Genomic DNA, 26,952 nt, shown 5'->3' on the forward strand with positions numbered 1-26,952 from the left:
GTGTGTGTGTGTGTGTGTGTGTGTGTGTGTGTGTGTGTGTGTGTGTGTGTGTGTGTGTGTGTGTGTGAGTGCGTGCGTCATACCTCTGTTTTCTCTAACAGCCAGTACTGAGGCATCCTGGTGAAAGACAGACAGAGATGAAAGCATTACGAATGCTGATGGTGGTAATGATCAATGGCCTTTTGGCATCAACTCTCTGGTTCCTGTATGTGTATATAGTTTAGATTCAAGTGACTGTCATAAGTATATCGAATATAATAAGGTCATAATAAAATTAGTAATTAAGTAGTAATACGTAATAAAATGTTAATAACGTTACGTAAGTTAGCAAGAGAACAGCATCAGAATACACACATGTTGGGTGTAGAGAATGACCATAGATATTGTTTTATAATTGCACTGACCATGATGTTGCAGACAAACAAAAGGAATACAGACAAGACAGTATAGTACATGTACAGTATGAACAAATTAGCTAAAGACATACAGAATATACATTCAGCAGAATTGGGTGACCAAAATATACACATATTACGTATATAAGTTAAGTCAGGACTTCGGTGCTCTATAGTAGTGCGAATAGCAGTACATTCTAGAACATTTTACCTTTAGGACCTTGGGCTGCAGGCGACAGGGGCATGCTGGGAGTTGGTTGAGGGCAGAGGTCACCTCGGGCGTCTCCACAGCGGCCAACGAGCTACACAGCGCCTTCACCGATTGGACGAGCCGCTCCACATGCAGCGGTAGTTCCGCCTGCTTGGGACGAGGATGGGACAAAGATAAGACATGTTGTTCAGAAAACCTTAACGTTAAGGTTTTAGTAATTAAAGGCAGGTGTGTGTGTGTGTGTGTGTGTGTGTGTGTGTGTGTGTGTGTACGTGTGCGTGTGCGTGTTACCTCAGACAAGAGGAAGGACTCTGCTTCGTTATGGAAGGTGTCTAGAAGTAGAGACAGTGCCTCCCTGTCACACACACAAAAAAAAATTGCTCACATCATAAAAATCATCATTATAAAGGTCATCATGAAGTCACATCCCCCACCATAACCAACACCACCCTTCCAGCATGCCAGGTTCCCCCAGCCATCGTAACACTACAGAACCACCGACAAGAGTAGAAGTTAGACATGTGACATGGCCAACAACAATACCGTCTCTTTGGTAGAGCGCAATGGTCTGATTCACTCATTTACAGTTCTTATTTGTTGAGTTGAGTTCTTATTTGATATATAAAAACTTAAAGCAAATGGAATATAACATATTGGAATTTCATATGTTCCATTATGACACTTGGAAATGACAATATAATATACATTTCTCCTACTTTCTTCTACTATTATTAAAGACAAATTAAGTGATTCCAACTTAAAGTGACAACTGATGTGACAAATAGAAATGGTCTTCCTTTGATTATGCTTTTTTTAGTTTAGTCCAATCTGTTTCTCCCGTCTGTTCTGAAGATAAAATGGCTCCGCCCCTCTCACCTGGTGACGGTCTGTTTAATTGGCCGCTCCTGGAGCAGAATGCTGTGGTTCATGGTGGAGGCCACCTCGTCGTCTTCCTCCTGTCAACCACCGGGTTCAGACGTCAAAACACAAAGAACCAGGAACAACTTTTACACTACACATTTCCTTGCAAGTGAAATGCTACATGATAACTGTTGAAAGTGTGTGTGTGTGTGTGTGTGTGTGTGTGTGTGTGTGTGTGTGTGTGTGTGTGTGTGTGTGTGTGTTCTGACCGTGCGAGCCAGCTCTCTAGTGACGGAGGACCTCTTGGTGAGGAAGAGGCGGATGTCCCACTCAAACTTCAGACACTGTTGGATGTACTCCAGACCTGCCAGAGTCTGAGCACTACAGAGAAGAGATAAATGAGATAAATTATGATCACCTCATCTTTAGATTAAACATAATATAAACCATTACTTTTTGTATATTTCATATTGACGCTCCAGCAGTACAGTTTCTGTTTGACTGACGTCATGTGCAGACCAAGGTTATAATAGTTTCGTTTTTTTCATTATAGTTTAGTTTTAGTTAGTTTTGACATATTTTTTTTCTAATTCAGTTAGTTTTAGTTCGTTTTTATGAATTTAAAAGGATTATTATAAATATCCGAAAGGCATATAAATAAAGTAAGGGTATTTTGTCTATAATTTCAGTTAGTTTTAGTTCGTTTTGAGGACACACAATACAGTTTCAGTTTATTTTTTTTGAACTTTGTTTTTATTCAAAAGTTTCTTTCTTTTTTTTACACCAAATAATAATAATGAACAGTCAAACAACAATGAAACATATCCATGAAAACAAAAAACAGAAGAGACAAAAAATACAGTACATGAAAAGAAAAGAAAAGAAAAATAAATAAAATAAAAACAGCTTAATATAACTATAGTTCAGCATTTTCCAAGTTGAGTTAGGCATGAGGAGACTAGCTGGAGACATGACTCACAATACAGTACATACATAAAAGCATTTTTTTTTTTTTTTTTTTTTCAGACACAACAACCACTACACAACTCTTTTCCAGACCCAACAACCTCTACACCTCTACACAAATATTGAAACACCCAGATACAGTATCACAGAAGTCCATTTAAGTATGAAACTGTCCATTTTTAATTGTAGCCTTGCGGTCATTTCTTCCATTATATAAACCTGCTTCAGTCTCTGCTTCCATTGGGTTATAGTAGGTGGCTTTATTTCCTTCCAATTTACTGTTATCATTTTCTTAGCAATCAGTAAAAGTATCCTTAATATGTAACTCCATGCACGCACGTCCTTTGGTATAATACCAAGCAGACATAACTCAGGACCAAAAGGAATATTCAACCCCAGACATTTTTCGATTTCCTTATTAACCTTTTTCCAAAACCCTGCAATTATTGGACAGTCCCAAAAAATGTGTGTATGGTCCCCGATCTCGCCACAATTTCTCCAACACAGTTCTATGGATGGTGTTTTCACATACGAGGAGATGACCAGAGGAGTGTTGAAATACCTAGTTTTGAGTTTCCAATCGAATTCCTTCCACATCTGGCTATTTATTCCCTTGTGGCAACTTTCACACATATCCTCCCAGGTTTTGTCTTCAATGATTATATTTAGTTCCAATTCCCATTTATCCTTAATGTACCATGTGTTTTGAGAAATATCATCCAACGCCTTATATAAATTGGAAACATGTTTTTTGGTAGGGAATCTTTTTTCTGCAATACCAATGAAGTACATCTCAATATCATTTGGGATCTTACTAACCAGCTCTCTCTCTCTATGATCTGTGATATAATGTCTTATTTGGAAATACCTGAATAAATCACTTGAAGGGAGTTTAAATTGCGTCTGGAGTTGAGCAAAGGATTTAAAGATCGTTCCTTCAAATAACTGATTTATGGTTTTAAGCCCCTTATCAGCCCAACGACTGAATCCAGTATCGCTTATGGATGGCAAGAAATCAATATTACCCTCTATTGGCATTGCCCTTGAAACTGACCCTGGTCCCCACAATGTTTTCTTAACTGCTTCCCACACCTTTAATGTATGTTTTATCCATTCATTTCCTATTTTAATTTTGTTTTTATCAATTGTTTTTTTATCAAGGAAGGGTAATGTTGACAGAGACACCCCTTTCATTGTGCTCTGTTCTATTTGGTTCCAAATTGTCTCTTCATCATTACTTATCCATGCTACAATTGCAGTCAACTGAGCCGCCCAATAGTAGTGCTTTAGATTGGGAAGGCCTAGGCCTCCCCTATTTTTTGGCAAGAGAAGTGTTTTGAGCCTTATTCTGGGCTTTTTATTTTGCCAAATAAATTTTGAAATCATTCGGTCAAGCGCCTTGAAGGTGGAGATGGGAACTCTGACAGGCAAGGACTGAAACAAGAACAGAAGTCTAGGCAATACATTCATTTTCACCGTTTCAACTCTACCCAATAAGGAGAGAGGAAGGACATCCCATCTCCCCAGGTCATTTTTAATGGCTCTAATTAATTTTGTATAGTTTGCCTCAAATAATTGTGTAGGATTTGGTGTAATTACAATTCCCAAATATCTAAACCCTTGTTTAGACCAACGAAATGATACATCATTGTTTAATTGTGTAGGCCAGGACCCAGAAATCATCATAGCCTCTGATTTGCTTTCGTTAATTTTATAACCTGAGACAGAACCATAACTTTGCAGGCACTGCATGAGTGGGGGGATAGAGAGGATTGGATTTTTTATGAAGAGCAAAACATCATCGGCGAATAGCGCCACCTTGTGGACGAACCCTCCATCATCTGGAATGCCTTGTATCTGAGTATTTCGGCGTATAGCTTCAGCTAAACATTCTATGCTGATTGCGTAGAGAATCGGGGATAATGAATCCCCCTGTTTTACGCCCCTCTCCACCCTGAAAAATTCTGAACAATGACCATTAACTCTAATTCTTGATTTGGAATTATTATATAGCAAATTAATCCAAGAAACAAATTCTTCTCTGAAACCCATTTCTTTCAAAGTCTCTTCTAAGAAGAGCCAATCTAATCTATCGAATGCTTTAATCCCATCAAGGCTAAGAAGCATCGAAGGGTCCTTATCCCTTGCAGCTATTGACTGTATGTTTAATGCTCTCCTGATATTATTTGTCCCCTGTCTTTTCCATATGAAGCCCGTTTGCTGGGGGGAAATCAATCGTTTAATGTACTTTTGAATTCTGTTCGCTAATATAGAGGTTAGTATCTTGTAGTCCACGCACAAAAGACTGATTGGGCGGTAACTAGAACACTGTATGGGGTCTTTTCCTTCTTTATGTAATACCGTTATGATGGCCTCTGACCATGATTTTGGGGGGTCCCCTGTTGATAATACAGAATTATATAATTTGCATAGCCTGGGAGAAAGTTCGTTTGCAAAAACCTTGTAATATTCCCCTGAAAAACCGTCTGCTCCTGGAGATTTATTATTTTTTAAGTTGGAAATGGTTTCCCTTATTTCCTCCTCAGTGATGCGTTTTATTAGTTTGGATGCTTCCCCCTCTGCCAATTTATTTAATTCAAGGGGTCTCAAGAATTCAATAATCTTTTCTCTTTTAAATTCTTGTTCTTGGCCCTTGTATAATTGTTCGTAAAATTTTGCAAAGGCATCCGAGATCTGTTTAGGCTGCGTTTCAACCAGGTTGGTTTCGGGGTGTCTGATTTTAGCCACGGCACGACCAGATTGGGCCTTCCGGAGTTGAAAGGCCAACAACCTGCTCGCCCTATTCCCCATCTCATAATATTTTCTATTAGTATACCTAAGTGCCCCCTCGGCCTTGTATGTTAATAGCTCATCTAATTGTTGTCTGGTTTCTTTTAATTCTTCCAGTGTTTTCCCATTCCCAAACTGCTTGTGTTCTTTTTCTAGTCTTTTTATTTTGTTTTCCAATTCTTGTTGTTTTGCAAGCCTTTGCTTTTTTATTCTTGCCCCTATAGAAATAATCTTCCCTCTGATTGTGGCTTTACCCGCATCCCAGACTACTGAGGGTGAAACAATCCCATCATCATTTATAGCGAAGTACTCCAAAATGGCACCCTTTATTTCCTCCTTAATACTGGCATCTGATAATAATGAGGCATTAAGCCTCCAGTACTTTAAGTGGTTAACTGACTCAAAGCCAACTTTCATAGAAACTGGGGCATGGTCTGAAATAGTGATCTGTCCAATAGTGCATTCTCTGATACGAAAAAGATCCTTCTTTGACACACAAAAGTAATCCAACCTAGAATAACTGCCATGTACTTGGGACATAAACGAAAAATCCCTTTCATTTGGGTGAAGATGTCGCCATGCATCTACCAAGCCTAACTCTCTCATCATGTTTGTTAAAGCCATGGCCTTTTTGGATAAAGTTTTTGTTGATGACGGTAGTTTATCCCACTTATTGCTCAAAGTACAATTCTGATCTCCTCCCATGATTATCAACCCCTCTCCTTTGTCTGCAATTAATGCAGCAATCTTTTTACTAAACAGAGGGCAATCTTCATTCGGGGCATACACATTCAAAATGGTGACCTTTATGCCTCCCAGTGTCCCAACTACCATTACATACCTGCCCTCTTTATCCTGGAAGGTTTGCTCATTGCTGTAATATACGGATTTACTGAATAAAATAGCCACCCCTCTCTTCTTTCCACCCGCATACGACGCTCCATACACTTGATCTACCCACTCTCTTTTAAGTTTTGTGTGTTCGATCTCAGACAAATGAGTTTCCTGAATCAAAGCCACGGAGCACTGCATTTTCTTCAATTGACTAAGTATCTTTTTCCTTTTTATAGGGTTTACAGTTTCAGTTTAGTTATCATTTTTTAATTTATTTTGAGTTTTTATTAGTTTCAGTTAACTAAATGTTTTGTTAATTCTACTTTTTGTTTTTTTAGTTAGTTTTAGTTAACTATTATAACCTTGGTGCAGACTGAAGCTCACAAAGAGAGACAGAGAGAGAGTGAGAGGGAGAAAGAGACAGAAATAGAATGAAACAAGGAAAGATAAACCATAACAGTGGGACCTGAAAGAGACAGACACTATAAGCAATGTGAAAGACTCCTGTCAAGAATAATATATATACGACAATGTCGCTCGCAAAAAATAATAACAGATCTAGCTTGTGACACCCTATAGCGCTATGGAGTATAAATTCACATGGGGTTCAGAAAGGAATACAAACGAGTGTGAAGTGAGGAGGAGAATTCAAATCTATACAATGCAACGCAACACACAGTAAGAGAGCAATGAAAGAGCTGCATAGTCTTCCATCACAAATCAGACGGGCAACAAGTAAATCAGATTTAAAAAATAAATTAAAGACTGTAACGGTACTCAAACTGAAATTGTATTCATGGTTCGGTTGCGATGTTATATTTATGAATCACTTGTTTTATTATATATTTATATATTTTTTATATTTATACAGTCTTGTCAAATGTATTCATATTCAGAGGAGTAGTTTCTAGCTAATGGGGATCCAAATAAACAAAACAAATACAGTGTTCAGAATCTTAACACTGTATAGATTATCCTCAGATACATTCACCAACAGTCAACGACGTACAGGTGTTTGTCATTCAAGCCATACTGATCTGGTGCTGTTTGTCTATCGAGCAGCAGAGACAACAATAGTGATGTTCTGTGCAGTAATCAGGCCATCGCAGAGCTGCGTCACTGCAGCTGAAACGCTATACAGTGAAGTTCAGCTGCTACAACAAAGGCTTTAACAGTGTTAGACAGGTTATTGTTCTAGAGGAGAGAGAGACGGACAGACAGAGAATGAGAGAGAGAGAGAGAGAGAGAGAGAGAGAGACACACACACACACACACACACACACACACACACACACACACACGCTTTCACAGCTGTGAAATAAAAACAGCTCACATTCACATCCGCAAAATAAATCAAATTTGATCAACTTGATTTTGAACAGTGGCTAGTGGCCATGCAGGAAAAAACTGCAGACGTGTGTGTGTGTGTGTGTGTGTGTCTGCGCAGTAAGGTGCATGTTTTTAAGGGGAAACCCACTGTGGCTCGTCTAGGCCACATTACTGTACATGTTTATGTGTAGCGATGGTTTAAGAAACAGCCACAAATGTGGCCTGCACGATTATTATTACGAGCGAGTGTGGGCGTGTGTCTGCACCACAAACCACACGAGCACTCGCCAAGCAACTGGGCCCCCCAACCCTCGCCAAGCCACTGGACTGCCCCCACCCCTCCACCCCTCAATACAGCTGATGGAGCTCGGCTTAAGAAGACTCATTTCCATCAGCTTACAGGGTTATAATGATGTGCCCTATGAAACGGCAAACGCCTTCATGCATGCAGAGCGTGCGCGCGCACGCACGCACGCACGCACCGTGATGTGACACATTGTGAGCTTGGAGATCAGCTGTTTTTGTTGCGTGAGAACAGTGTACAACCAAGTATAACGGGCCATGAAATGGCAAGACGTATACAAATCGGGCCTAGCGGTCGGGTCCGGGCACCTATAGGCTAGTAATCCAGCCTGACAGCGTGTCGCGTGTTCGAGTCCTGATCCAGACGACCTTTGCTGCGTGTCTCCCCGTTTCCCGTCAACCTACTATGTGTAAATCTATCAATAAAAGGCAAAAGAACTGAAAAATATCTTTACAAAAAACGATGTATACAAATGGTCTATCCGTTTGTTTGTTTGTCCGAGGCTAATGTCGCAAATGGCCGAACTCCTCAATACTAAATGTATTTTGCACGTAGGCCACGTTTAAACTATTTAACTTAAATGTCATAATGGAAGTGAATACGTCACAGACTGACCACATGAAGTCTGAGGTCCAAATGAGAGCCATGACGTTATATATATCAGACTCCATCTTGTTTTTGAGGGGCGCTAGCCCCTCCTATATACAGCTTTTGTCCACACACGTCTCATATTTGCCATTGACAATGAAATGAGAGATTAGGTCAAATGTCCACTAAATATCATTTGTGGCAACACAAACATTAAATGCCATTGACAATGAAGGGATAATTTCGTCATATCGGCAAACCAAACACATAAATTCAGTTGCTCATGAGATGATGTACTGTATGATGATGCACCCCTCACTTCACACGGGTGACTGATTAACAAACACTGGGCAAAAGAATAATAATTAAGAATAGACTATACAGCAAAAGACATTTGATTTTATGAGGTTATGTTATTCTAAAGACTTCAAAGCACGACGACTCAAAAGACAATTTAGCATTTACTTTCTTATTACGGGTGTATTTATTTAATGCGTATACACTACACTCAGGATTTGACAGTGTAGTTAGCACTTCTAAGTTCTAACACACCTCCAGAGTCACTGTACCACCACTATCTCTGATTATTTCATTGTGGTTTAGTGTGGTTCCGTGCATGCGTGTGTGTGTGTGTGTGTGCACCACGCCAACATGTTGGCTCTGTCCCTTGGTGGGGGGCGGAGGTGGGGACAGCAGGTCCACTGTCTCTGCCCTATCCCCAGAAAGGGTCAGCTGTACTGGGCAGGGAGCAGGCGGTCTGCCTGCCCCTTGGCAAGGCTCCACCGGTGGGCATTCAGCCCAGGGAGGGAGAGGGGGAGGCGGGTAGAGAGAGAGAGAGAGAGAGAGAAGCTCCAGTGAAATTTATCCAAATGTAGAGTTGTCACAATAACAGCCTTTTCTTTTGCAATATTGTGATATTAACAAGCCAACGGCAGGGGGGTGGGAAGCAAACCGCCCCACAACCGCACAAATACAATGGCAAGCTGCTATGGTCACAAAACCAAATGTATCGGCAGTTTTGGAACATTTCGTGCTTTCAACCGAATGCAAGTGGAAGAGCCAGCCAATTTAGGAGGAGGCAATATGCAAAATCTGGCAAAAAGGTCCTGCAGAAAATACATTGAATTTGAGGTTGCGTCTCGTTGTCTTGTCAAAGCTCAGAAGCCCCAGCACCAAGTCGCAGAGCGATAACTCTTGCCAGTGGCAGCTGACAGTTATGCCTTTGCATGCGAAAACAATAATACAGCACATTGAACTGCTGGGCCACCCTGAAGCACCGTGGCTGAAATTCAGTGTGCGTGCGTGCGTCAGATATTCACATCATTTAATGGCCAAACTACACCGGGCATGTGTGCGTTTGACACGTATCCGTGCCCCGCGGTATCCGTGCGCCTGGTGTAGCTGGTATCATTGACATATATTGGTCCTATCCAAGCGCACTGTACGCGCACAGTAAACGCATACGCACTGCGCGCACAAACGTGCCCAAAATCGCCCGGTGTAGCCCCGCCGTATGATGCCATGGTCAGTCATTGACGACATATAACAGCAGATTTGCACATAAGGATTCAGAAAGAAAAAAAGATATACACTCTCTATGCCAGACTTGCCAGTGGTTCTCAATGTGGGATCCCCAGGGGTCGTTGAGGGGGTTCCAGGGAGGCCCCATTAAAATGAGGAACAGTTTAAATACGAATAAGACCTATTTCATTGTTCGGTTATTCCAAAATATCGAATCTACTAGGTCACAAAATGACACAGCAAGGTTTGAGCAACACTGCTCCAGTACTGTTCGCTTCCCTTTCTACCACAGATAGTGGACAAAGAGAAGTCCTTACTTGTTGAGGTACTCGGCTTGCCCACAGACTTTAAGCAGGTAGTCTTCTACGTCGATGTGGTCCAGATCATCCTGGGCATAGCATAATGTCTGGTAGATCAGCAGGTCCACAGTAGAGGAACCTGACACGCACACGCGCACACACACACACACACACACACACACACACACACACACACACACACACACACACACACACACACACACACACACACACACACACACACACACACACACACACACACACACACACACACACACAAACAAACACAGGAGAAATAGGTCAGCACAGGGGGAGGATCGAAGGTCAGGTTCATGCGAGTTAATGGCCGTAGTCATAACTAGGATGACAAATATAGTATGTGTTTGTTTAGTTTTTTTGTATTCATGAACATTGCCTGATGTTTCTTCAAATACTTTGTTTGTATTTGTGTTGCCATGGGATGTGGGGGGGGGGGGAAATATATGTAAATAATTGTTTTGAAATTACTTTGTTGTAAAGAAAAAAATAAAAATAAGGATGACTAATATAGTGTGCCTGTGGCACAAATATAATCCAACGAGTTGGAATCGCTTTCAGAGTGACTTGATGAACGATTAAAAACAATAAGAATAAGCAGAATAAATCAACATTTACAGGGCCTCTTTGATGATCGTCAGGATAAACATCAAATTGATGTTGACTCATGCTGAAGTATGAATAGCATTTGTCTTCAAAAGTGACTATTCTCATAACAGAGTGTTTTGAGTCTAAACTGTACACTTTAAGTTTGTAGCTTGCATCTTTGGTGAAGAGATTTCGTGTACAGTGGGGGAAAACTAATTATAGACCCCTTGGGGGACCCGAGTCAACGAAGAATGTAGAATGTAAACCTAATTTATTAATTAAGATTGTTTATCAGAGAGCAGCGCAGGGCTCAGTTCAACCCCTGCAGAGCTCCAAACTCACCAGCAGAAATTGTACTCACATTATTTTTTACTTAATTAAAAGTACCAATACTGCAATATAGAAGTATTCCGTTACAAGTAAAAGTCCGGAATACAAAAGAGTAAAAGTACAAAAGTATTGACATCAAAATGTACTTAAAGTATGAAAAGAAAAAGTACTCATTATGCAGAATGTCCCATTTCAAGTTTTAGTAAAAGTAAGTACTTAAAGGACCACTTCACCACTTTTCAACTCTTCCTATAATTGGTCCTAACTTAATGTTCATGATAAAACGCCACCATTTTCCCCTACTCAGTCTGTGACTCATAGGAGGGCTTTGGGCAGTTCAGAAACCCGTCCACCAGTGACATCATCGATGGTGAATCCAAGCTAATAGAAACGGCAGGCTTTCTTTTCCTGAAAAGTTGCAATGCCAAAGTTGAAGCCATCGTTCTCATGATAATAAAAATCTAAATATATTTTAAAATAAATATTGCTTAAAATAAAATCTGCCTAATGATGATGTCACTGGTGGACGGGTGTCTGAACTGCCCAAAGCCCTCCTATGAGACACAGACTGAGTAGGAAAAAAGGGTGGTGTTTTATCATGAACATTATAGTGAGGACCAATTATATGAAGAGATGTTGAAAAGTGGTGAAGTGGTCCTTTAAGTACTTAAGTAAATGTACTTGGTTACTTTCCTCCACTGCTCACCAGACATGACCCATGGTGCACAGCTAACACATCAAAGAGCATCAATTAGAGCATCAATTGGGCTTCAGTAGGGAATCCACAAGTTTGATTGGTCATTCATTTTTAATTACCGTTGGGGTTAAGTTTTTTCCCTGCTTGTGGTGAGTCAGACTGAATTAAATACACCGTCAGGAAATGTTTGATAATATCACAATTTGATCATTTTTGTATAATTACACTGGATAATTAACATCTTTATCAACAAACTGCATACATGACAAACTGCATCTATTCTGAAACAAGCAAAAAACTTAAGTAAAAGAAAAACAAAGCCATATCGTCCTGGTATATTGCAGAGATGGCGACTTGAGTCGGAGACTCACACTCGAGTCGGACTCGAGTCCGTGTTTTTGCGACTCGAGACTCGCACTCGGACTCGTCCCTCAAAGACTTCAGACTTGACTCGGAATCGTCCCTCAGGACCCTCAAAGACTCCAGACTCGACTCTTCCCTCAAAGACTTCAGACTTGACTCGGAATCGAGCTCAAAGACTCGTGGACAATCTTTGTTTTATATATTAAATATTTGGACGCATTTAATGAACGCGATGCCGACCCTCTCCCGCAAATGAACCGGCTTCCAAGCGGGTTTTGAAACCGTTGAAATGGGAGGTTTTCTGTCCTGCTGCTGGTTGCTGTGTGTGCATGTGGCACGCCCCAGACCCAGCCACCACCACCCACGTAAAAACTTTAACTCTGAGTCACTCTGACAGTGTACAAATGGACCCTAACGGGTCTATTTGGTTCCATCTGTACACTGAGAGACAGTTAAGGCCGGGGAGACCCTGATGTAAAAGTTTAAGAACTATGCATTTGTCTTTAGTAACGTAACGTGACATTTACGACATTTTGTTTTACGTTACTGCCACAAAGCAGTTGTTTGTTTTTACCGGCTCCATGTGTTTTACCAGCTGACCACCAGTAAAGTTATGTCTAGTTTGGTTCTCGTTAGAAAAAACATCTTGCCAACCAAGTGTCACTGGGTTTGGGACAAAGGCGGATGACTAAGAAAATAATCTGGGACCATCGCGCTGCTATACATGGACATAAACTGCGTTGCTTAACTTCCAAGGATGTTCCTCGACCCCCTGGAAATCGTTATAATCGTGGACTTAAACAGCCTCTGTGAGTACAGTACATTGTGCTTGAAGGAAGACAAGACAGAAAGACAGACAGACAAAGCAAACGATAGAAAGACTGCGAGAGTATTGTATTATTTCATGACAGGAATAGAAATATCTTCTTCTCAGTTTGTGTATAATCTCTCCTTCTCTCTCTCTGTCTCTGCTGAATAGAAATCAGTGGTCCCATTGATAGTCTCCGGCAAGGCGTTGGCAGGGTGCCTGTCAGTGCAACTCCACAGAGGAGAACAGGCCACAGAGTGAGAAAAGTGTGTGTGTGTGTGTGTGTGTGTGTGTGTGCGTGCGTGCGTGTCCAGACCGCGGGCTTCCCGAGGCTTACAGAGGGATCCCCCTTCCTCATTCCCACTGCTCCCACAGACCACAGTGACGAACACGAGGAGGGGGAAACACCATTCCAGAGCGGCCAGTGTGCACGTGGGCGGGGGCCATTTATCTATCCTGAATCCTCTATCCATGAAATCCCAAAAAAACAAACTTGTTTCAGTGTTTGTTCCAATTTTTCTATTTAGATTATGCGTTCGGGTGCATACACGTCACTGTAGGATGGAAACCTTCTAAGGCATGTACAAAACTGCTGTTTTCAGGAAATGGGGGGAAAGAAATCGCTTGTGTTCAAAATGATCCAATGGAGTAATTACTTAGTCAAAAGCACTTGTTAATATTTAATCAGTTGCGTGGAGTGGGAGCTGGGTGGAGGGATTTTTAATTGAGCGCAGAGCGGGTTTTGAAATGCTAATAAGCCAGACTCAAATCACACTGTCGTGTGGTATTTGAGTCTGGAGATGCCGTGTATGGATCTTGTTTCCCGGGGGGGCGAGTTCAAACATTTTCTCTTTGACACAATTGGTCAGAGCAACTGTCAGTCAAAGGTCTCAAGCGTTGAACGTCACTGTACCAAAGCCCGCCCATATTGCATACCGTGTCCAAATTGGCCACGCCAGTTCTCTGGTGTAGGAAATAGGGCATGCAATTGAGCCTCTCCAGACCGTAATCCGCCGGCAGGCAAATAATATATTTTTTGCCAACAGCTGATTCGGTCTGGCTTATTAGCCATGGGCTACATCAGAGTGGCTTTGGAAGTGAGGACCGCTGAGTGGTGAGTGGTGGGGCTTGGTTTGGGGGGATCAACATGAGCGAATGCGGTGCGGGACAAAAGCCGTCTGGAGCTCCACTCTACTCATAACGCTCTGACGTCAAACTAGGGCACAGGGTTTCTGCCCGACAGCAACGATATAAATGAACAGTGTTAAATGCTTCAAAGCCAGAGAGAGAGAGAGAGATAAGGGGGGGGGGGGTAGTCTTACCATCACAGGTGAAGGTGAGGGGCTCCCTGAAGTGGTCACTGATGACGGTGACCTTCACACCGACCCCCAGGTTCTGCAGCAGCTCCTCGCTGCTGACCAGCGGCGACCACACGAAGCCTGCGTTCTTGCAGCGCTCGTTGCACGGGTAGGCCGAGCGCAAGCTGCACGCACGCACACGCACACACACACGCACGCACACACACCAACAGCAGGAAGAGACACCGTCAGTGAATTGACCCACTATATTTGATGTTTTAAAAGATATACGATGGACAAAGGGAATGTTTATTTAAAAAGATATTAGGAGAAAATAAGCTGTGTAATAAAACGACATTGGAACCATAGGAACACAGATTATTTTCCAAATAAGTACCAAACAGTTTCCGTCTAATAGAGTGTGTGTGTGTGTGTGTGTGTGTGTGTGTGTGTCACTCACACGTCCAGCATGTGACAGAAGGCAGCCACCTCCTCATCTCTCTCTTCAGACACCTGGAAGAGCTCATAGCCAAAACCATTCATCCTGGAGCCCAGTGACACCTACACACAGACGCACACAGACGCACACACACACACACACACACACACACACGCATAGCTTTTTCTTAAGTAATCATTTGAAGATTGTGCAAGAGTTGTCTGGCATCCAAAACTAGTTTCCTGCGAACCAGAATTTATAGCAACATGAAGCAAATCCATTGCTGCACTCAAGTCCTCTGAATCTAAAGAGCAAGATGATTAACCACGAACAGCTGTAGGGAAAAACAAACTTCATCGAAGCAAAGAAGCGGTGTCGACGTCTCAGTGCAGCCTTCATTTAAGTGCGCACTCACGCTGATCAGCTTGTTTTTTTTTGGTCCACTAAAAAACCAATACAAACCACGTTTGTCATGTCGTTACATTAGAAGTGGTTCTACCGGTGTGTTATCTGATATTCTCCAATGGAAATGCAATACAAAAGCCTGATTCATACGATATGATTGCGCCCAAATAGCTGATCTACAACAAGCTCAAAATGCATCGCGATTCGTGGCGCAATGTGTTGTTCTCTTGTAGAACAGCTATTTTCACTTTCAGTGACATGATCGTGCAAATCAGGCTAATTTTATTTTGTTGAAAGCTTGAGTGAAATGGCCAGTGAAATAAGACTACAACTATTGCTAAATCAAAAATTTGAAAAGGCCTTCTAAAACCTATGGCGTTTTTTTATGAAATGCACCCTAAAAATTCTGAGAAACTTCACAGAATTGAATGTGTTAATAACACTACAGACTCAGAGACTACAAAACTACGAGGAGACGTACACGCGTTCCCGGCTTCAGAGTAGACTGGAACTCACCTATGCTTTCTATGGCATAGGCAGCTCCTGCTGGACACAGCTGCAGGACATGAGACTAATTCATTAGAGCGACAGAGAGAGGAGTGTGTGTGTGTACGTGTGTGCGCACGCGTCTGCGTCAATTTAACAAAGGTGCAGACGATCAGAAATCAGCAGAGAGAGACTGACGCTACTGTATGCCGAATTGAAGTGGACTTTTTTTTTTACTCCCTGGAAATAAAAACGTCTGGGTTTCCGAGATGGGTTTGCAGGCTGCTTGCGGCCCGGTCTAAATGAGATCTATTCACAAATTGACAGCCTGTCTTACATGAACACTTGTCGAGGCTTGAACAATAAAAAGTATTAAATATATTCTCACTGGGTCTGCGGACACCCGCCGCTGGTTCTTGTTGCTCTTGGGAACGGGAACGTAAGTCCGGGGCGGTACTTGAGGGGGGAGGGTCTTACTCCGCGCCACGGGCTTGCCCGACTGGTCCCCGGGGGCGCGCCGGCTCCGCGGCGCCTGCAAGTCCCCGTTGAGCCTGGAGAGGGAGTCGTTGAGGTTGTCATAGTTCAAGGACTCTCCCACGGTCAGCTTGGGCAGGTCCACCTCGGGGGTGAAGAGGTTGACGTCCCTCGGCACGGTGGAGCCGCGCGGCGACAGGAAGGGGTTCTCCGAGCTGGACGAGGGCGCGGTGATGATGGGCTGCCGCGGGGGGACGGCAGGAGGAGGGTCGTCTGGGAGGAACGGGGGGAGGCCTTTGGGGACGGACCCCGACCCCGGCCCCAGCGAGTGCCCGTAGCCGGAGTCCGGGTATTCGCGGTCCTTGCGGCCCTCCGGACTCTCGAGGATATACAGGGGCTCTTTGCCGTAGCTGCCCAGCTGGGGAGGGGCGGGCCTAACGGGCGGGGTCAACCGGGGCAACTGAGACCCGCCTGCAGGCTGAAGATGGTTCAGGGACGAATCCGACCCGGAGAGCCCCCTGAGGAGGCTCCCTCCCGGGGGGCTGGGGATGGGACGGCCGGGACAGGGCCGGGGCCGCTCGATGGAGGAAGGCGCCGGAGCCCTGGGAGCCGGGAGGGTCTTGGAGCCGCTTTGATCGGCGGCGACTCGAGTGCCGGGCGGCGCCTGGGTGTTCTCCGGGGGCCCCTTGTTGTCCTGCTTGTGACGGGACAGGGCGTCGTACTCCATCTGCAGCGCTTCGGCCAGAACCAGCTCCTTCTGGCTGATGCCCAGCGTCTCCAGGCAGCTCCACCCGCCCGACTCGCCGCTCTCCTTCTGCGTCTGAGCGGCCGACATGGCGCTGGTTGGCCCTGGAGGACGGGAGAGGAGGAGGGGCGGAGGAGAGGAGAGGCGGAGGAGAGCAGGGACTGGAGGACTGCTAGGGGAACGCCCGGGGACACATTATGGACATGAAATATGGGCTGCGGAGAGAGAGAGAGAGAGAGAGAGAGAGAGGGGGGGTGGAAGGAAAGTGATACAAGGAAAGGATGGGGATTGAAAGGGAGGGAGAGAAAAGATGGAGATGTGTGAGCTTTTTAGATTAGAAGGTCAGTGGAACGGCATTTTACATTACATGACACATTTAACCACTTGAACCCAGGCATGCCTATTCTGGATCCTTACCCATTCTGACCCGAGATCAGATTCTACAAATGTCTTCTACGTCATCCTGACAGTTTTCTGAAAAAGCTGTGTTTCTATGTCAGTCGTTCTTCGATTTTTCAAAAAGAACAGACTTGTAGCTTGTAGATCTGCTATTTTTCAATAGCTAAAGCATAGCATAATGCTAACACCAAAAGGGGTTCCCGCCCAAAATGGGTTGAACCCAGGCATGCCTATTCTGGGTCCTTTTAAAGTGTAGGGAGACCTCCATGGTTAGTTTAGTGGTTGTAACGGAAGATGTGCAAAGATTCATATTGGTTCAAATAACATGTCATTCGTTAAATTCAGTTCTGGATCGCAGCATTAAGTCTGAGCGTGTACAAACGTACGCAATAATACTAACAGTGGTAACAAATGGATACATTAACATTGAAGAGTTCATGTGCAATTGTGCATGCATAATTATGTCAACGGCAAACCTGTTAATGTAGGTAAAATGTAGGTCAAACGCAACCTTTCTGTGTCATAATGCCACAAGATGAATATGCTTTTATATAGGTTTTAGGTGTGTTTTCATACAGGTTTAACAGACTGGTGTACCTCAGCAGAACGCTAGCCTAGATTACTTATCCCCCCTGTAGAGTTGCTAAACGCACGCATGCACCAGTGGACGCGCTACTCGCTCTTTATAACATTTTTCTTTTCCACTATAATGGGCAGGAAGAAAACGCATGTCTGCAGCACGCATATATAGATATCTCGTAGAAATACAGCACATTGTAGCCGGGCGACCAGGTTTGGCCAGGATTGTGACGAGTGGAGAATAGTCGAGCGCAAAGCCGCAAAAACCTCCGCACGGTGCAGTTAATTGCGAGTGCGGACTAATAGAACCAATCTGACCCGTAATGTAATGGTCCATTTGGCTCCAGTCCTAACTATCAATCATTTAGGATCCCCCTGAACTCCCTCAAGGACCACTGGGGGCGCTCGAACCTCAGATTGAGAACGATGGACGAACCAACCAACCAAGGGACTAAGCGGGGTAAAGAGTGAAACCTCTTCCCGCTACCAATCACTCACAGCCCTTCAGGCCTGACCCGACCTCTAACGACCTGTTGCCATGGTGATGTGGCCAGCCACTCCCACTTGTGGCCAGAGACCGTGACCTCCAGCCCACAACAGACTGCTTTCGGAAGTTCCCAACTTCCCATACAGCTGTTCTTACAGCGGTGTGGTGTGTGTGCGCGTGCGTGCGTGTGTGTGTGTGCGTGTGTGTGTGTGCGTGTGTGTGTGTGTGTGTGGGCGTCCACTGCAGCAGATTAATGAAAGACAGCAACAGATGAAACGGAGACAGGGAAAGGGACAGAGATAAAGAGGTATTTTGAGGTATTTGTACTATTACTTGGGTATTTCCTATTTCCAATACTTCTACTCCACTACATCTCGGATCCAAATAATGTACTTCTGCTACTCCACTACATGAAGAGTTTAGTTGCTAGTTATTTTGTCAATTTTGATTATAATTACAAAACATACAGTAACCACTTCAAGGCCTATACATACATTTCAGCCATTTGAAAATGAATGGTCTAAGCTCACAAGCTCATTGTGATCTAGTAGATCTGCTGTTTTCAAAAGATTATTATAATTATTATACATTTGAAAACTTGGGGGGGGGGAATGGGGTCATTTTGCATAATGAGTACTTTTACTTTTGGTCCTTCAGTTCAAGTACATTTTAATGCCAATCATTTTGTTTAGAAAGACAGTCTCTCTCTAACTGACCAGACCAACAGACAGTCTCTCTCTAACTGACCAGACCAACAGACAGTCTCTCTCTGACTGACCAGACCAACAGACAGTCTCTCTCTGACTGACCAGACCAACAGACAGTCTCTCTCTGACTGACCAGACCAACAGACAGTCTCTCTCTGACTGACCAGACCAACAGACAGTCTCTCTCTGACTGACCAGACCAACAGACAGTCTCTCTCTGACTGACCAGACCAACAGACAGTCTCTCTCTGACTGACCAGACCAACAGACAGTCTCTCTCTGACTGACCAGACCAACAGACAGTCTCTCTCTGACTGACCAGACCAACAGACAGTCTCTCTCTGACTGACCAGACCAACAGACAGTCTCTCTCTGACTGACCAGACCAACAGACAGTCTCTCTCTGACTGACCAGACCAACAGACAGTCTCTCTCTGACTGACCAGACCAACAGACAGTCTCTCTCTGACTGACCAGACCAACAGACAGTCTCTCTCTGACTGACCAGACCAACAGACAGTCTCTCTCTAACTGACCAGACCAACAGACTGAGACCCAGGAGACAAAAGGTGGATGAAACCCACAGAGTGAAGGAAGGGGGGGGGGGGGGTTTCACTGCCCCCCAAATTGATATGTATTTATTTGACCATGGACCCGCCATTTGAAAAAGGCTCATGCCAGCCTTTTTATGCTTAAGAGGATTTGTATTTATTTTTTAGTAGTAGATCTACAAGCTTGCAGCCTTGCGATAGGGCTTTAGGTGTTTAAACTGTTCCTCAATTTGCTGGGGAACCCATTGGAAGACCTTCAAGGACACGTGGGGGTCCCTGGATCAGTTATTTTTGGTGAAGGGATCTGGTGAGATTTGGTAGGACGACAAATGGAGAGGGCCGAGTACAGACTACAGACCCCACAGCCCCCGAAATATGGTTTAAGTGGTCAAAGAGCATTACATCTGTATTGTGGATTACAGGATTATTGTGCATGTGTGCACGTGCATGTGCGTGTGTGTGCGTGTGTGCGTGTGCATGTGTGTGTGTGCGTGTGTGTGCGCGTGTGCGTGTGTCTGGGGCTGGCCCAGGGCCAGACATGCTGGTAAACAGTGATGTCAGCTCCAGACGTCAACAGATGGGCAAGTCAGACACATGCATGTCTCTGCTCTCTCCAGAGAGCTGGGACTATTCTCCATCTTCAGACTGCAGCCATCTTTCCAGCAACCTGATACCTAGATGACACTTCCCATAGACAGCCCATTCATTCCAAACTGAAAGGTCCTCTCTAATTATATTAAACAACGTCAAAATCACCAACATTGCAGCTGTAGGGAAAGCTTGAATTATCCTCTTTCAATCTGTAGTGTTTGTTTCATAAAAATAAAAAAACCCAATAATTTCTTGGGTCTAATAATTTCAAGGATCTATTTCTGTTGCCATCGTTTATTACATAGAAATAGCCTATATCTACCAGCTCACAACGTGCCACAATAGATCTGCTATTCTCTGAAATAGTTTCACTGGAGTCTTTTGATGAGCGACACAATCGTATATAGTATAAATCATTAGTCCACCTAGTCTGCGGTTCCCAGGGAGCGAGACTTCGCCCGTAGCCCAAAGGGAGACACCCAGAGTGAAGCTGATGAGAACGGTGGGATGGAGGTGGCTCAAACCAGTGGTTCCTAAATGTTTTAGCCCAAAAGACCCAAAAGAGAAATTGGATGTTTGCCTATGGGGCCCAAACTAGTTAAAATAACAGATCTACAAGCGTGTGTGGATCTGCTATTTTGCACTATACTTCTTTCACTTCTTGAAATGTTTTTTTTTTTCAGAACTACTTTAAAAGAAATATTTACTTATTCTTAAGTTTGTTTTAAACATTTTTTTTTGCCTTTGAAAGCCTTTAGCCTTTTTTTTTAATTAAGGAAACGGAAACAGGGGTATGTTCACTCGAGGCCCATTCAAATTGGTCCGTGACCCAAACATGGAACCTGACCAGGGGGGCAGTCAGACAGATATTTTGTGAAGCCACTGAGGAAATCGGGATTTCCTGAAAGTTCATATAATGGCCTGTTGGGCCCAATAAAACCCATAGCCCCATAGAAGTCCATGTATTTGGGCCCAACTTCACCTAGACTGTATTACCTTAATAAACATGGTCATGAATACTTTCTGCTTCCAGTCACTAGTTTAAAGTCTCATTTCTAATGTCATAATATTCTTTTTGGAAAATGATGGTCCCATTTATTAAAAAAATGACCATAAAGTCGCGTATGTTCTGAGGGGCGTGGCTACCGTTACAGTCTATGATCGGGATTCCCCACCCACTCGAGTCAAAATAAAAACCAACGGAGAAGAAGGGGCGAAGTCCCGCCTCGTTGTCTGGGCCAGCCAATGGGCCAGCTGGGCCCAAACGGATCTAGAAAGATGGCGATTTACAATTCAAGGACTGACAGGCTTCATTTTACGTTCATGTTAGACCCGCGGAACGCTTTGTCCATATTTTTTTTACAGTCTATGATCCCGACCCACTGTTTGGGAAACAGAGATCTAAAAGGACTTAGGCTCGTGCTATTGGATCCCTTATGGGGGCGGGGCCGGGCGTAATGGAGAAAAGGATGGCTGGAGGGAAGGTGGTGGTGGGGGGGGGGCTGCCAGACCCCTGCAATCTATCCCCTATCCCCAACAGGGAAATAAGCTCTTTAAATTAGGGGCAGGAGTGGGGGGTTCCCACTCTGAAAGAACAAAGGGGCCAGTGCTGGGGGCTGTGTGCGCGCGCACGCACGTACGTGTGTGTGTGTGTGTGTGTGTGTGTGTGTGTGTGTGTGTGTGCGAGGTCATACTCAGACAGATTCACACGGCTCGGGCACCTCAAAGACAAAGGGGCTGCTGTCATCGGCATACAAACAACACACACACACACACACACACACACACTCCTGGCCCACGCTCCAGCACATCCCAGTGACACTAGTGACTGACACACACACACACACACACACAGAGTAAAGAAATGCTGACAAGACATAATGTGACATGCTGTGAAACACACACACACAGGAAGTACAGTTTACACTTTTCCACGCACACACTCTCTCCTGCCCCACGGTCCAACACATCGATCCGAGTGACACCAGCACACACGCGTCACCGTGCGCACACACAAAACCCCCACATAGACACCCCTGCACTCACTCCAGCCTGCAGTCCCACTGGGGCCAGCTGATGCCAGGATTTCTGGGAAAATGATGAACCCCCCCCCACGCCATCTCTTCATTTATATACCCCCCCCCCCCTCTCTGTTGGGGAGGCTCTAATCACAAGAATTTAACTGCCTGCAATGTGGCCACGGCGGAATTGTAAAACTAAAGTTCATAAGACAATGAAAACAAAGCTTGACAAACACCCTCGGCTTGGCTAAATCTGCATATCATCTCGTGTTTACCTTCAGCCATTCTCCATCCATACCCTAACGTGAACTTTGACCCTTGCCATAGCCTGATATCTTGTTTCAATCAGGACTATGCTGTCCATTAAAGGCAGAATGTGTGGCTACTAGGGCCACACATTCGGTACACACAGACGGACGCACGCACACACACACACACACACACACACACACACACACACACACACACACACACACACACACACACACACACACACACACACACACACACACACACACACACACACACACACACACACACACACACACACACACACACACACACACACAGTCAGAAACGGCACAAACAAATGTCATTTTTAACCGAAAATTCTCAAAGAAATGCGTTTGAATAATTTAGCCAAAGCTTTAGTCTCCAAACTAAGCCCACTAAAAGAATAAAACATCAAAACATGAGTCGCGGCTGTGTCTTTTTCGTGAATTAAATAGTATATTTCATCATCTACTTTGTTCCAGGCCCAGCTCTACTTTCTACTTCAAGGATGTAAAATCTACATTGTGTCTTTTTAAGCTGGAGATCAGACACTGTAATAGAAATCACCACTAATTGAAACCAGCACAATCCCATACCCATGCAAGGCTGTTTCAAAACGATGGCTCTTTGTGTGTGTGTGTGTGTGTGTGTGTGTGTGTGTGTGTGTGTGTGTGTGTGTGGGAAGTGTGTGTGGGAAGCTATGGGAAGTCCTGATAGGCTGGACAATGTAGCTCTCTGCTTCAATACAATATTACACGAGAGGGTTTGGGTTAGCGTGATTATTGCCACGACAGTGATGCGGTCAGGAACGAGACGAAGTCGAGTTCCGCAAGCATCACTGAAGTACTGGTGTGAATAGGATTAATTAGGCCTATTAATCAGACCTGGTTGATCAGTCATTCCAATCAGCCAAAGACAGAGATGTAGTGCAAGTTGTGAGTAGACAGTCACACAAACATGCAAAACAACACTTTGTCAGAAAAAGAAAATCACACCCGTGTGAAGTGAGTGGTGCAACTCCGTGTGGGGGTCCCCGGAAGTTCCCGACCCACAGGACCACAGCCAGGGTGCCGGCCCGGTTCCAGCGAGCCACCCACGTCCGAAACGGTAGAGAAATGAGAGTTACCATGTGGGGGTCCCCGGAACATCCAGACCCCCAGAAACGCACCCAGGGGGCCGGGCCGATTCCGGTGAGTCGCCCCATGTCCGAAACGGTTGAGAAATGACAGAGTTACCGACTTGTGGGAGTCCCTCTACTGTACACTGTACTGTACTGTCACTGTACTGTACTGGCACACCCGAAATCATCATATATACAGTCAATATGTGCGTGTGTGTTTGTGTGTGTGTTAGGTTGCTTGTTAGGTGGTGAAAAACAACCATGCTATTTTCGTGCTCAGACCCAGCCAGCCAGCCACACACATAGCTCCGTAAGGGAGTGGTTGCGCCACTCAAAGAATATACAATACGGACTTGTTGAACATAATGGACATGAGCAGTTGCAAAAACATACATTTTAAATAAAGATGAAAAGGTTAAAGGGACTATACGCTGGCAGTGCTGGCACAGAGACTAGAGCAGGCCTATTCTATTACTAGCTAAATATGAACATTCCCATCCCTGAGCCTCCTTAGCCTCGGATTCCTATACCATACATAGTTGTATGCCGTACAGGCAGAATTCCTATAGCTACTGTCCTGCTCGCTACTATAGGGTTTCCCAACAGCTAAGCTCATTCAAGCAGTGAGGGAAAATAAATTAGTCAGCATTTTCTCCTCTACAACCAAAGTCTTTAACCCATTCAGGCCTGACGTCGAAATTATTATTTTTTAATTCTAAATCATGAAAATGTTCTGATTTTAACGATTTTTCAAAAATAACAGATCTACAAGTTGCTTGTAGATCTGCTATTTTTCAATAGCTAAATTATAACATCATGTATGTAACACCAAAAGGGGTTCCCGCTCAAAGCTTATAGTCACAATTTACTTTGGCACTAGTGAGATTTTAATTTAATATATCAAATGTAGCCTATAATGAAGACTTAAAAGTCAAATGTTCAGATTTAGTGAGACCTGAATCCTGTTTTATAACAGCTCCCTGGTCTGCATGGGTGTGACTGTGATTGCATTGCATGAAATGTCATTTTATTGGTGCTGAAGAGGATCAGGGCAAAGTTACACTTGTCCTTCATAATGAGGTTAACTATATGGAGCTGTTGTTGGCCCAGAATATAGCATACAGCAGCTGAGACTATGTGAGGTCACTCACATTGCCGTCTCTCTCACTCCTACCAGGAAATCAACTGCATTCAATCACCTGTTGACTTTGTCATTCCAGATGTTTACTCAAGGTCGGACATGGAATTTACCAATTTACCTCCCAATAGAATAATAGAAAGCCAGCAGTACCAGGGCCCCCCCGAAGACCATGGGTTGATGAAGTATCCTCATTTACAGGGTGTTCTGGTGGCTAGGTAGTAGGTGCAAAACACATACACCATGAGTGTTAATTTAACTTTGATAGTGTGACTCATTCTGTGTTCAAACCCTGCTATATGAGCTCATGACGTGTCATCAAACGCCATCTTACTCGACAGTACTTAAAAGACCAGTCAGTCACTGTAGTATAGTTAGTAGAGCACTGGTTCCCAAACCTTTCAGGTCGAGACCCAAAAGAGAGATTAGACGTCCGTCTGGGACTCAAACTAGAGAAAATAGCAGATGTACAAACTCACAACACGTCGCTTGTGAGCTTGTAGATCAGCTATTTTCACTTAAACATCAATTTCGGTTTTCTAATTTATGGAATTTCTTAAATTTTTCTTGGATTTATTCATGAAATTACTGTGAAGTGTGAAGACAACATTTGTATTTAATTAGTATTATTTATAGGTGCTGTAGTAGAGAGCTGTTCCTTTCCTACAACAACAAACACCTCAGGTTGGACAGTCCAACCTGTCCGTCTGGTTATTGACTCTGATTGTCTCTCTTTCCTAAAGGCTCATACATACTCCAGTTTTTGGTGATAGGTTATCACCGTTTTAGATGATAGCTTATCACCTAAAACGCCTCCCTGTGGTTTACCCAACTTCTAGACCAATCAGTGAACGGGGTGATAGCTCCAGAGTGAAAAGACTTGTCTGATAGTAAAAACAGAGAGATGGGGGTCTGTGTCCGCGGTGATAGCTGATCATCACCGCGACTGACGTAATGGTGTAGTTTTCCAACCCTTTAAAAACTACACCGCGGTGATAAGCTATCACCAAAAACTGGAGTATGTATGAGCCTTTACTCCCCCCTCCTCTCCCTATCTCCCAAACACACACTGTTTGCATTACACTACACACATGTCAGGAGTACTCATTCCTAGCCCGGCCTATCCTTACCCCTTCCTGCTGTAGTACTGTACATAGCTAACCTTAAGCCCAGCCTCAAGTGTAACCACTAACCTCATTCTAATTCAACCCCCCACCTTAAAATAGCAACATGTCATCATATGTTTCTCCTTGTGAGAAACCTATATCCTCGTAATGTATGTTCACACTGTTTGACTGGACCAATGGCACAGGGCTCCACAGGCACACGCAGGGAGAAAATGAAAGTGAAATATTAATAATTAAAATAGAATGGGCAGCAAATACTAGTTGTGTTGTGTTGTGTCTTCCACTAACATAGATACCTAGATGCCCTATGACTATGTTATCACACTGATCATTGCACATCTGCTTTAATATGTCCAGTTTGGAGATTTATTTGCTTTGCATTTGAGATTCTGTTTCTGTACGTACTTCTCTTCTGATGCTAAATATCACACCTTCTATATAGTACTGTAGGTTGCTTTGCTGGCTTCTATGATCAAACAGTATCTGCCAGCGATCAATTATTATTGATCTTAAGACATCTCATCAATAGAAAGTTGTGGGTCTTGAGCCCTTTCACACTGACTAGAGAATGAATTAACACCGACTATCGTCTATCCGCCTCTAATGTTTTCAGCTGCCGACCTGCAGTCAGATTTAGAATCAGGCAAACTCTCGCTAGTCTGAAACAAGTTTCAAGTTGCTCTCTGTGAGTGTAAATCACCTCTGGTTTATCAACAGGTCACTTGTAAGCTATCATTTGTGGGACACTGATGTTTAGGACTCGTGGATTTGTGTTAAACATTTTCTGGGGTCGCAGTGAGTTGTGGTGATTCACTGGATCTTTATCAAAACATTCCTTGCATTCATGTACACATGCCTATTTGAAACTTAGCCTAATAATACCTTTCACATTTAAATTAAAGTTTGTAATTTATATATTGATTATTTTGTGATACATTATTTATGACACCATTAAAAATACTATGACACAGGTCAAATAGAAGAGATTCATACTGTACTACCCTCAATTTCAATGTATTGCCTAACAAACACTTTAGTTTTTGTACAAATATTGGGTGTTCTGTAGTCACGTGTACAAACTGGAAAAACTGAATCCATTCTCTTTGGATCAAATAGTAAACTCAGCAAGGCAGACAGCTTCTCAGTTAAAGTGGGTGACAATATTATCACACGAAAAGATGAAATGACCTAC

General features: G+C 43.7%; 1 protein-coding gene across 2 annotated transcripts in view; it reads right to left on the minus strand.

Moving 5' to 3' along the window:
* The window catches only part of pik3c2b (phosphatidylinositol-4-phosphate 3-kinase, catalytic subunit type 2 beta), a 75,304-nt gene that overhangs the window by 43,433 nt on the left and 4,919 nt on the right, over nt 1–26,952 (minus strand). The window contains exons 2-10 of one of the 2 annotated variants that reach the window (XM_080788744.1): nt 15,937–16,982; nt 14,679–14,779; nt 14,243–14,403; nt 10,117–10,237; nt 1,737–1,848; nt 1,483–1,562; nt 898–961; nt 607–753; nt 84–117 (exon numbers count right to left, since the gene is read on the minus strand). In XM_080788744.1, coding sequence (XP_080644870.1) covers nt 84–117; nt 607–753; nt 898–961; nt 1,483–1,562; nt 1,737–1,848; nt 10,117–10,237; nt 14,243–14,403; nt 14,679–14,779; nt 15,937–16,857 — 1,741 coding nt within the window. In that variant the 5' untranslated portion in view covers nt 16,858–16,982. Of the gene's footprint in view, nt 1–83; nt 118–606; nt 757–897; nt 962–1,482; nt 1,563–1,736; nt 1,849–10,116; nt 10,238–14,242; nt 14,404–14,678; nt 14,780–15,936; nt 16,983–26,952 lie in introns of both variants that reach the window. The other variant, XM_080788743.1, reaches the window with a different exon arrangement.

This window comes from Protomyctophum bolini, assembly GCF_963924005.1.
Source record: "Protomyctophum bolini genome assembly, chromosome: 2".
NCBI classification, from domain to species: domain Eukaryota; kingdom Metazoa; phylum Chordata; class Actinopteri; order Myctophiformes; family Myctophidae; genus Protomyctophum; species Protomyctophum bolini.